The sequence below is a fragment of the Paroedura picta genome, chromosome 5 (assembly GCF_049243985.1).
Source record: "Paroedura picta isolate Pp20150507F chromosome 5, Ppicta_v3.0, whole genome shotgun sequence".
In the NCBI taxonomy this organism is placed as follows: domain Eukaryota; kingdom Metazoa; phylum Chordata; class Lepidosauria; order Squamata; family Gekkonidae; genus Paroedura; species Paroedura picta.
Genome location: NC_135373.1, coordinates 82509757 through 82522462, shown reverse-complemented (window position 1 = coordinate 82522462; position 12706 = coordinate 82509757). Strand labels below are relative to the sequence as shown.

Below are 12706 nucleotides of genomic sequence, written 5' to 3'. Positions count from 1 at the left end.
GATGGAATAAAAATGTACTACACAGATATCCTAAATATCTCTATATTAAAAATTTGTCCGGTTTGGAGTCCTGTGTTTGTGATCTAATTTTTATTTTTGACTTGGAAGGCTTTTAATACTGTTGCATATTGGATGGGACAGGGGTCCCCAGGCTCTGGCACCACGAACATCCATGAACAAACTTTTTCCAAGATGAAAACTGAAATCCAACTGTAGGTTAAGACTTATAAATGAACCATTAAATGAAGTTTTAAGGGAGTCTGTCACCCTTGACTTAGACATTAATGCACAGCCGAAAACAGCCACAAAAATCTGGCTGTTTTCCACAGGATTCCACAGTAAGATATTGTTCCAGAATGGATTGGGTTCAATTTAAACTTCCTTCAATGACCTCTGAATGTTTATTTTTGATCTAAATAGATAGGTTAATAATGTTGTTAGATTTTGATTTAAGATGTGGCCCTCTTGAGGCATTGGGCACTCTAATGCAGCCCCCCCCCCATGCCAGAAGGTCGGGGACTCCTGCTCTAGGCTAATTGGTTCTTGTATCTGTCAGGATTTGTTTAAACCTGGAACTTGTTCCTAGTACCAATGCTGAACCCTAAAACAGGCAGAGCAGTAAAAAGGAAGAAAAGTATAGCGCTAATTTCTCTGAACATTTTATTAGGGAACCATGGGCCTAAGAAAGGATACATTCATTTGTTGACATACCATAACATACCATATTTATTTACAGTCATTTAGACCAAAATTTTGTATGCCCTCCTATACAATGGCAGTTTGTAAAAGGGAGGGTAATACATTAAAATGTTAAAAATGCGTCAACAGTAAAACTTAAAACTTCTCCACCATAAAAGCCAACATTTAGAAGCATTAACTGCCGTTGACTATTTTACAAGGATAAAATGAGCCCTAAAAGCAATAAAACTAGTAAAGCTGTTAAAATATAAAACAAAAGACAAGATTAAGAGACGTGCAATAATATCTAATAACCAAAAAACATAAGAAGTTCCGTGGACCTATTATAGCTATACATGAATGACCCAATCTTTCCTAATTCTTAAAGCTAGCCACGCAAATTTTGCTACTTTGCTAGTTAGCAGGTTATCTGATAGCAATATTTGCAGGCGATGCTTTCTCAGGTCATGAGGGCATTCTATAAGCATTGGTACTAATGCACCTGTGCAAATATGATTATACAGCTTGCACACTAAATGTGTCCAATTTTAAAAAACCCTATATATAATGCTTGTCAACAATTGTCAGCACAACTAACCTGGAAGAGTTTCGCCCAGTTTGGGATCTTTGTTTTCCACATGGATTCACTTTTTGCAGTCAAATAGATGAACCTCTTCACAGTTTCATGTGGGTCAACACTGCTTTGGCAAGCAAAGCTGGGTCAATATGTCTTTAGATGGTGTGAGGAAGCTGCATGAGAAGTGGACCCATTGCATATTCTGCAGATTCTCCATTAACCATGCATGCCTTCACATGTTCCTGTCTTTCCTAGGGAATATTACACAGAAGAGAAGCAGTAGGAGGGCTCTGAGAGACAGGGCCAAATACTCTGGGCCTTTCTGCACAAGGACCAATGTTGCCAATTGGTCTCGCAAAGTGGAAACGCTATTTTTAAAAGTGCAATCTTGGCGTTACGCATACCTGCTTTTTTAGTGGAATTCAGTAGCGTTTTATTCGTTTCCCACAGGTTTCCGGTCTCGCAAAAATCGCTAGACAGGAAGCGATTTTTTCTGTGTTTTGTCCCGCTGCTGTCCAGCAATCAAATGTACAACTAATGGGCAGTTGTTATCATGCCCCGGGAAAGCCCCTTTCCCCTTAAGAACAGGTTTAAAACACACACACACACACACGTTGCAACGAATATGCCTTGATTCTTCCTAACATAGAGACCCATCTAGCTGCCAGCTGGTGTGTGAGCTGGCGAGTCATCGTTACCACGCTCCCCCTGAGTGAAAAGAAAAATCCCCCCCCCCTGCACGGGTGTGATTTTTGGCCAAAAATAAAGGGAACTTGCAAATGGGGCTATGTTGTGCTTGGGGACTTAGGGGAGCTTTAAAGCACTTCTGTGGAGGGACTGTAGCCAGAGAAGCCTCGCTGGGTGAATGAAGGCTTGCTGGTTCATTGCTTTCTGCTCGCTCCGAGAAAAAAAAATGGCAATCGCTTTGCCGGAAGTTCGGAGGAGAGAGCCAGGGGGAGGGACTTGGCTGGAACCGCAACAATGGGAATGCACAGGTCTTTTTCGCTACTGTTGCAGATTGTTTGCAAGAGTGTAGCGCTTTTCGGAGAGTGAATCCACTTTTCCCGATTTTCCTTTAAGCGCTACAACGAATCGCTTTTTGCGGGATTGTTTCAGGAGTGTGGCAGATTGTGTTTTGCGGAACTGCAAATTAGTAGCGTTTACAATTTGCAAGCCTTCTGCTACATTAATGTCGTACAGAATGAGTCATCCTTCTAGCCCTCTATATCAAATCCATTTTTAAGGAGACAGGTTCCTAGCCTAACAGTTGTATATTTCATTGAAGACTCATTTTGAAAAAGCTCTTCATTTCTGCTTCGAGGTACAAGCAGGGTGCAGGGGAGGGAAGGGTGCAGGGGAGGGAGAGGCTTCCCTCCTGTGTTTTTTTTTGCCACTGGAAATGGTCCCTTTGTGTCCATAACATGCCTATCCAGGGCCACATGATAGGGTTGCCAGGTACCTCCCCCTTTGATTGATCCTGTTATATACATTTTTATTCTTGTGTCAGTTTTAAAATCAAGAAAACCCATTTGGGAGAAGGAACTGTCAGGTTTGAAATCTGACTATGATTCTAAAAATAATGAAATCCTTCAAGAACTTTCCTTGTACAGATTTTTCTCATGGATCAACTAAGTTGGGAAATGGATTTTGACCTGCTCAGCTATATGCATGCATGCCTCCTTATTGCTTGCTTTCTTTTTGCAGTCAAGTACACTCCAAACCTATCATATTCCTTAGTAGCTCAAACTCTTAAGGTACAAACAATCACAAGGAAGATCATGGAAATTTGGCAGTGTGTAAAAGCTAAACTGCATATGTGCACAGCCCTAATTCAGAATAGAGTTGCATGAGAAAAGGAAAGTGTATTTAACCCTTAAGTCCCTGTATGTTGTGCTAAGGGAAACCAACCTCCCCATGGTATGATAAGCATTGTCTATTGTTTTAACTTCCATCATAAGCCACTTTGAAAATGTTATATTTATGGAGCACTGTATAATATTTCAAATGGATTAGAAGAGATTGCATAAGAATATGCAAAATAATGCCTGGAGTATTGATCCTGAAATTGCCTTTGAGAGCATTGTTTCCCACACACACAAACTCCAAAAGGTAGCTGCCCAGGTAGCACAAGGAAGAAATTCCCTTCTAGACTTTTTACAATTCAGCACTTTTTATAACTGCTTGCAGTGGATTATCTGAATTTAATATTTCACCAGGTAGTTGAGGCCTCTCTTACAGCTACTTCCAGAGCACAATTTTTAAGTAAGTGATTCATTGTAATCTGTAACCTAAATAGATCCCTATCGTGACAGTTCTGTGCTGTTTGAAAACTCTTGGGTCTTGAGAAACATGCAGTAGTTGCTGAATCAGACAATGTTTTTTCTTAAAGCTGCCTAGGCCCTATCAAGCAGCTTTTGTCCCATTTATATTAACGAGATTGCATGTGTTTTTGAGCCTTTCAACAATGTTTAGGAGAACCAGTGTGGTATAATGGTTCAGAGTGGTGGCTTCTAAACTGGCAAGCTAGGCTTGATTTCCCACTCCTCCTCCACATGCAGCCAAGCTTGGGCTCGGTACAGCCCTGATAGTGCTGTTCTGACTGAGCAGTCCTGTCAGAGCTCTCAGCTCCACCTACCTCACAGGGTAACTGTTGTGGGCAGAGGAAGGGAAGGCAATTGTATAAGGTGACCAGATTGTCCCACTTTTCGAGGGACATCTGGGGGCACCTGGCAAATTGTATTTATGTTGAAATTTAAAAATATATATTACAATACTATTTTTGCATTCTATGAAACTTTTTGTTGCTCCATATAGACCAAATTTTTAATCAAGAACCCCCCCGGTCAATGGTGTCCCGCTTTATCAATGTTAAAATCTGGTCACCAATCAATTGTAAGCCACTTTGAGATTCCTTTGGGTAGTGAAAAGCAGAGTATAAAAACCAACTCTTCTGCTAAATCACAATTCGTGAAGCATTCCCTTTGCTACCCCTTCACATATTAGAGTACACAGGTCTATTCTGGGTTCCCACTCTGCATCTTCATGACATAATTCCATATAAACTTTGGGTTCTCCTCACTTCTTGCATTGTGGTACCTGCTTAGGATCACGCCCCCTGTACTTGTGGACCCTCTCTCTCACACACACACACACACACACACTTCCTCTACCCAAACAGCTCTAAGGCAGTGGTTTTGAGGCTGTTGGGGAAACCAGGAACATCTGACTTTCCCACTGACTTTCCCTTCTGAGAATATGGAGAGGCACTGCACCCATGTTTCAAGCTGGGGGGGGGGGATTCTATCTCCTGCACCATGCAATGGGCCGAAAGAACACAGATTCAAAAAGTTTGATGGGAATCAATTCAACCATTCCTCATTCAAACCATAGCGGTCCTCCTTTAGATAAGCAGCAGAGTGATAATTATAGATTAGTGAAGAGCCAGATCAGCAGCTGCTGCTTGCGTTTGCTCCTGGCTGTAACAGACAGCGGTCAGGAACTTGGCAAAAACAGACTTCCAGAAGTGGAAAGACACGTTAACCCCTGTGCTCGTCAGTCCATTCCTCTGAGAGTGCCAGAGCAATTGAAGCCCTGATAGGCTGGGTGCCTAAGGTGAAGAGGGGAACAAAGTGACCTGAATGCTCCTTCCCCAGAACCACTGGAGGCCCACAGAAGACCTAAGATTGTCATCTGTTCTTGAGTGGCCCAGTCAGAATTGCAGGTGAGTGCATATGAAATGAAACAGTTTTATTTGGCTGCACCCGAGTTATTTTCTTCCTGATTTTGTAAAATGACATCTAGAATGTGCAAAATACATTTTAACAGATTCTATTTCACAGAAGAACCTTGTTTATACAGCTCTGGCAGATTCTAGTCCTTCTGTGCTTAACATGTCCTTCCATTTCTCTGTCTTTTTTCCATCTCTTGTTTATTTGTTACATTTTTATTCCATCTGTTCCCAAAGGAGCCTGAGGTGGCCCCTCCACCATTTCATCCTTACAACAACTCTATGAGGTAGATTAGATTACAGGTAGCCTAAAATCACCCAGAAAACTTCATGGCAGAGCGGGGGAGGGAACATAAAACTGGGTTTCCTAAGACACTTGAACCATTACTCCTCTGTGCTAAATAGGGAAAATAAACTATAATGGCCAATAACACAATGCAAGCACTGCATATGAGTACATAAAGTTACATATCAGTTTATCCAGCATGGCAGCTTGCTGATAATGTTTCTACTTGAAAACAAAATTCTGACCGTATACACATTCTTCAAGGCTGTTTTGCATAATAAAGCCCCCATACTTCTGATGAAGAATGGTTGACTCCCAAATGCTTTTCCAAAACGCTGCATGACTGTTTCTTTAGTGTGGGCTGATTTGGTGACCAGATCTAAGAGGAAGAGTGATATTTTATGCTATACTGAGTGACTGATCACTTCTGCTTCTAAATTCTTTGTTCCTGAAGCCCTTGACACGCAGTGAGCTTGAAATTCAATAAATACCACTCTTGGGTGTTATGTGAACTGAGGCCCATGCTTCAATGCTGCCATTATGTCTGCCTAAGTTCCACAGACTCTACTGGGACTTCTACATGAGTAACTAGAATAAGCCTGCAAGCAATTGTTCATCCACAGATAAATTTCAAAATGAAACGTCATGCTATTCCCTTTACTGGAATCAATTAAAATATCAAAATACATAAAATACTGTTTTTTGTTTTTTTTAGTTCTCATCAGGCTATGCATTGAATACACATGCAAAAAGAGAAGAGAGAAAATAAGTTTATTGCAAAATCCAATGTTTGTTATAAGAACTAAATTGCATAGCCTTATTATGTAGTCCCTTATTTATTAATTGAGATTACATATTAGTCTTTTCTCCCTCCCCTGAACTCCGATATACTGTCAATAACTGGCAAACTCTTACACTTTCTCACTTAGGACCTCACTTAGTATAGTCCATTTAGCATAGTTTAGGATCGTTTCATCATTAGCTGGGCACCTTAGATTGAGAACCAGGTAGAATGCTGACTCTACCTGGCATCTGGGAAGTTACATTCTGAGCACACACAAAAAATAGTTCCCGAAAAAGTATATTGTTGCATAACTGCTAATAGCTCAGTAGATTTCCATAACCTGAAGTTGAGTAAAGCTGTGTGAACACATGAGTCTGCCAGGAGTCTGACCAGCGGCCCCTCAAGGTCAGTATTATCAATTCTGCCTGATACTAGTTCTCCGGGATCTCAGACAGAGGTCTGCCACATCACCTGCTTCCCAATCCTTTCATTTGGAGAGTCCGGGGATTGGATGTAGGACCTTCTGCATGCAAAGCAGATACTCCACCACTAAACCAAAACCCCTTGTACATCCTACATGCATTCTCTGCAAGCAGAATTGCCACATACATGGAGAATTTGGTGCCTCCAGTCTGGGGACATTGTAAGTTTTTCATGCCACATGTTTAATACCATATAGCTGTGGAGTATAGCTTGAGCAAATACAGAGTGAAATCACAGCAGCCTATTAAAACTGCCAGTCGTGAATACTATGCTAAGCCAGCCCATACTGGCAATCAATACTATTTATGTGTACCAGTCAACAGTCTACACAAAATGTGATTGGTTTCCTGTTGTGTTTTGGCCTTCTGTTTTTCCAGAAGGAATCATCAGAGAAGATGACAGTCACTTACTCCAGTAAAGTGGCAAATGCTACCTTCTTTGGCTTTCATAGACTGCTTCTCAAATGGAAAGGAAGCATCTACAAACTGCTATACAGGGAATTCCTTGTCTTTGCTAGTCTTTACACAGCAATAAGTATATTATACAGGTACATCTTTTTCAGTCTTGTGAAACATGTGGCCCCTTTGGTGTCACATGAGGAATTCATTGTGTTCTCTCCTTGGATTGTGATTGATGTGTCCAAAGTGGCAAGATTTTGTCCAATAACATTTCTACAATAGCACACTAACCATGTAATATTGCTGCTACAGTCCAGCAAAAACAACTCCATTTGTATAATTCATGGGGCAAATCAAGGAATTGCACTTATGAATTGTGCCAGTGAACTTTTCAGCTGAGATGACTTCTAACTGAGAATCCACATGGAAGTAAGCTCTGGATATGGTGAGTTGTGCAGGTTCAGTTTGCTTCAAAATTGAACATAGCAGTGCAATCCTAAGTACAGATGTCCTTCTAGCCCATTGATTTCAGTGGACTTAGATGTGCAGAGCTTGTCTTGGGATTGTGAATCGGCTCTGCCTCTGTATCAGATTCCCTTGCAAGTGGAACTGAGGAGCTATAGCTCATGAGGGAGCTCTCTCATCATATCCATGGACATGGACCCAATGAGGCCTCAAACATCAATAAAAGAACTGCAGAGAAAACTTTGTTCATCAATGCCCTCCCAGCACAACAGGGCCCTACCACCAAGTGTCCTGGGAGTGACTGATACCATCTGCCCAGAGAGGCAGCAAAGGTGGTGATGGCAGGAAGATCAGCAGCTGCTGTTGCGGGAGGTGGGGGGAGCACAGCCTGGAGCTGCAGTGCTCTGTCATCAGCTGGAGTTCATCTGACACCATCAGCGTCCCTCCTGGCTCCCCAAAGACAGACGGCTGTAAGGAACATTCCCTAGGCTCAGAAAGTATCTTCTTCAGGGCTCAGATATACCTCAAAGGAGCCCATCACCACCACAGCACAGTGTTCTGCCTGTCAACTGATTTTATTACAGTGAACCACTTTGAGAACCATCATGGTTCAAAGCAGTATACAAAAACTACAAAATAAACAAGTGGCATTATAAGAAGTGAATGTATGTGAGTGGAGGCTGAAGTAGATTAGTAATCTGCAGCAGACACAGTGTCCAGTATCACAATCTGCATAATTTACTGTCCCTGAAAATTTGCTTTTCTAATGCATGTTGTTCGGCTTTTATTATACATTTGATTTTGTACGTCACAGGGCTCCGTATTCAATTGTCCACCTTGTTAGAACTGCACAGTTTATCAGCCTCCTTATTTCCAGCCATGTTAGAAGTTAATGCTGCAATATCCTGGTTGACCGTGTCATGTTTTTATTATTTAACTATTTTCTCTTTTGATCAAACTAATATAAACATCTTCTTTTTTCTTGCAGGTTTTTTCTCACAGGAAGCCAAAAGAGATACTTTGAAAAACTTTCACTATACTGTGACAAATATGCTGAACAAATTCCAGTAACTTTTGTGCTTGGTGAGCATGCTTCGCCCCCGGGTTCCTGGGCACAGTGTTAGACTGTGCCCAGATCTGTGCCCAGATCTACCCCAATTTCTGTTCCTTTCTGTTGCCGATCATATGCTGTCATCTGGACTGACTCCAATGGTCCAAAGCGTGGAGAGAAGTTTTTAATTATGACCCGCCATATTATTATATTATTAAATAGAGTTGGGGGTTGTTTTGGGATTATTAAGTGTTTTGTATGTGGTTTTATATTGGATATATCTTGTTTTATGTTATGTTTCTTTTTGTGAACTGCCATAAGCCAGCTTACTGGGACTGGTGGTATATAAATAAATAAATTCTATGATGACCAAATCCATTACATACCTCCTTTTAGAACTTCTCCACTGACTTCCCACAAGATCATAGCTCAGATCAAAACTACACATCAACTCAGCAAATGCATTCAGGGGAGAATCAGGAGGTGGGATGAAACAGTGTGTTACCCTTCTTAAACCTTTCTTACAAATCCTCCACAAGGCTAATAGAGGTGGGAATCCCATAATTCATTGCATTGTTATGCTTGAATGTAAAAAGCAGAAGGAGAAAATAGGACATCATCTTAAATGTGCAGTTATTTCACCCATCTATCCATCATCTGTCATCTATCTATATTTCTATACCCCTTCTTCAGATTCCAACTCAAGGCACTTTCCAATTAAAACAATAAATTATCAACATAAAAAGAACAGAACATCAAAACCAGCCCATGGACATAAACATCATTAAACTAGCCATAAAACAGACTACTTTATTGCCTTTAGGTTCCAGAAGCAGATCATTGAAGGTAAAAGACTTTAATAAAAGCTTTGGTTAAAAGATATGTTTTGGTCTAGTACCTTAAGTAGTTAACAGGCCCATCTCAAGGGGCAGAGCATTCCAGATATGAAGCACCATCACAGAATATGCCCCTTCCAAATGGGAGTTTGGGGTCCACTGCAGATGGGCTGTCATGCAGAGCCAGAAATAGCTCATTGTGTAGATTGCACAGATCCTACCCCAATCTTCCAGTTGTCCATTCCCATGCCACTCACTGCTATTCCCATCCTTACCCACTCTCCTCTTCCTTCCCTTTTTCTTCCCTTTTGCATCTGCACTCAAGGAAGGCCCCCTAGATCCTTCCTCACTTCACTTTTCTTTTCCCAACCAGACCTGTAGAGGTATAGCACAGTTGGGCAGAGAAAGGGTGAAAAATCCCTTTAAAGAGCTGGAAGGAGGAGTAGTCCACAGGGGCAACAGGAAAGGTGTCTACATGGACACTAGCCCTTTTTCCTCCCGTTTATAGGGGAAAGGCCCAGGACCTGTGTGAACTCTGACTGAAATGAACACTGTCATGTGAATAGTACCCCTTTAATTCCCTCTCACTTCGTTCCATGGTTGGAAAAATCCCTCAAAGGATGCAGCCCTCGTTTGCATTGTCTCCGTTCCTCTTTAAACAGGTCTATTCTGTCACAGGCCATTTGGCCTCACAACAGAGCTGTAATTACAGAAAGTATTCCAAGATAAATTTGTTCTAAATATAGCAGCATGTTTAACTGGGCACATTATTAGAAGAGCCATATACAGGTAAGTTGTATAGTAAGAACTATGAATTGTTGTTTTGTTTTTTAATCTCCAGGATTCTATGTTACATTGGTAGTGAACCGATGGTGGAACCAATTTGTCAACTTGCCATGGCCAGACAGAATTATGTTCTTGATCTCCAGTACTGTGGAGGGAAGAGATGAATATGGCCGCTTACTCAGGAGAACTTTAATGCGTTATGTCAATTTAACATCCCTCCTCATCTTTCGTTCAGTGAGCACAGCTGTCTATAAAAGATTTCCAACCACAGACCACATCGTGGAAGCAGGTAACATCCTTTCTTTTCATTCATCTTTTCAGGTTTGGGAACCTTGCCCTTCCTTACCTATCAGTGCATGATTGCCCTTTGGTTTGAGCATCCAAAGGTAAGGGTACTTATTAGAAGAGGTCAGCCACAGAGTATGGACTTCACTCTCCTCCTTGGGTGTTAGTGGTAAGTGCTCATCCTGGAGTGCTAAGTGTCCTCTGTGCTTTTCCTACCACCAAAGCACCTCGCTATTTGGTCTAAGTCTGCACATTAGGGAGTTCTGAGACAGTCCCATGCTGTTCACTCTGTCTACTGAGTTGTAAGTTGTCCTAGCTGAAATTTTTGTAGGAGGACCGATTGGGTACTGGGGAGGGGTCTTGGCTACCCGAGGAAGAGAGGTGACTGGCTAAGCCTGTAGTCAGCATCCTGAGCTCCTCCAAGCCTAAATGGAGAGGCTACAGTGGTGAGAAATTGAATTTTTAGTTCAATTGGCACGTATAGCCCATGCTATGTTACTTTGTTGGCATAAGTTTCTACCTCTGGCAGGGGACATTTCCACCACACCTCCAAAACTGCTCACAAGCATGCCAGCAAAGAGCCATTTGCAGCAATGAGCTGGAGCCCAAGAGCAATGGAACATGCTGGCAGGCTGTGCCATCATTACTGGTACACATGTTGGCATACCTTGGGCATTTACTGAGGCAAAGGTCAGTTGGCACCCTGAGTGCTTCCCCCCCCCTTAGAATCATGCTGTAAAGGAGGAGAGTTTGGCTTCCCTTTTCAGCTTGTGGGCCTGTTTGGCCACTGTGAAATATGATGTTGGACAAAATGGACCATTGATCTGATCCAGCACAGCTATGTTTATGTTCTTAGTATTTAGTATATGAATATTTACAAAGCTTCATAAAATATTCAATCAGTGCTCCATAAGCAAGTTTCAAAGCATGTGCTTTCACAAGAAATAAAATAACTGAAGCCAACTGTACTTAAAAAAAACAGGTTTCATGACATCGGAAGAAAGGAAACTATTTGATCATCTTCAGTCTCCCCATCTTAAATACTGGGTCCCATTTGTCTGGTTTGGAAATTTGGCATCCAAAGCACGAAAAGATGGAAGGATCAGAGACAGTGTAGACTTACAGACACTGTTGAATGTAAGTAATTTCAAAAAGCAGAACACTATGAAAAATACTTATGTCCAGGGCTAGGATGAAAGGCACAGTGCAGTAGTGGACAAGGTCTATGCTAGGTAGACCCGATTCAAACCTTCATCGAGCCATGAAGCTTGCTGGGTGATCCTGGGCCTGTCACTCTCTCTGACCTCAACATACTTCACAGGGTTTTTGTTGTGAGGACAAAAGGGGAAAGGGACAATGTTGTAAACCACTTCGCGTCCCCATTGATAAGAAAAGCAGAATATAAATATCTCAATTAAACCTCATTATGCCATTGGAGCAGATCAGTCAATAACATTAATCAATGTTATTTTGAATAATACATACATTTTTTCTTTTTCTTTTAATTTAGGAGATGAATAGATATCGGTCATGGTGTAGTCTGCTATTTGGTTATGACTGGGTTGGAATTCCACTAGTGTACACTCAGGTACTGATTGCAAATTTCTATCATTTCCAAAGTTCAAGATATGTTTTTGAAAACGTCTTGGTTTCTGAAAAGTTTAAACTTAAATCTATATTCAAACACTGAAAGATATATATGTCTACCCCTGCAAATTCCAAGCAGTTGTTGGAAGGGAAGGGGAATGGAGAACTGGTCAACTGAGACAAATTCTTGTCTGGAGCTGTCCACCATCTCCCATGATGCATTTGCTTCAACTAGGGTTTAGAGTGGATCATATTGTATGTAGCCACCAGGAGAAACAAGAGACAAGAAACCATCTGATGCCCTCGAATAACACATATGAGAATCTGCAATAGACAAATGCATAATTAATACCACCCTCTTGTCTTGGGTCGATAAAACAACTAATCTGTCCTGTTCAGGTTATAAAATTATATTTGCTGTAAATCCATTGGGACCTGTTTGGGAAGTGTATTTTTAAATATTACATCTCAGTTTTCATCATGTTTTTATATAATTACTGTCTACCTTTTAAAGTGTTCAAAGTTTAAGGGCTTTTGAATAAAAGGTGTACATATAGTATATATATTCTAATGTGGCTTTGTTCATTTTAGGTTGTCACATTGGCTGTCTATACTTTCTTCTTTGCGTGCCTGATAGGACGTCAGTTTTTGGAGCCTGACCAAAACTATCCAGGTCATGATTTAGATCTTTACCTTCCAATCTTCACATTGTTACAGTTTTTCTTCTATGCAGGATGGCTAAAGGTAATGTTTCTTTGCAATT

At 41.2% G+C, this 12706-nt stretch overlaps 1 protein-coding gene across 2 annotated transcripts in view; it reads left to right on the top strand.

Annotated features, from left to right (window-relative positions):
- The first annotated feature begins 4699 nt into the window (after nt 1-4699).
- The window catches only part of BEST3 (bestrophin 3), a 31110-nt gene continuing 23103 nt past the window's right edge, over nt 4700-12706 (top strand). Inside the window, exons 1-7 of one of the 2 annotated variants that reach the window (XM_077338815.1) lie at nt 4700-4976; nt 6913-7082; nt 8387-8481; nt 10127-10360; nt 11339-11493; nt 11867-11944; nt 12535-12687. In XM_077338815.1, the coding sequence (XP_077194930.1) occupies nt 6931-7082; nt 8387-8481; nt 10127-10360; nt 11339-11493; nt 11867-11944; nt 12535-12687 (867 nt within the window). In that variant the 5' untranslated portion in view covers nt 4700-4976; nt 6913-6930. The remainder of the gene's footprint in view (nt 4977-6912; nt 7083-8386; nt 8482-10126; nt 10361-11338; nt 11494-11866; nt 11945-12534; nt 12688-12706) is intronic. The other variant, XM_077338816.1, reaches the window with a different exon arrangement.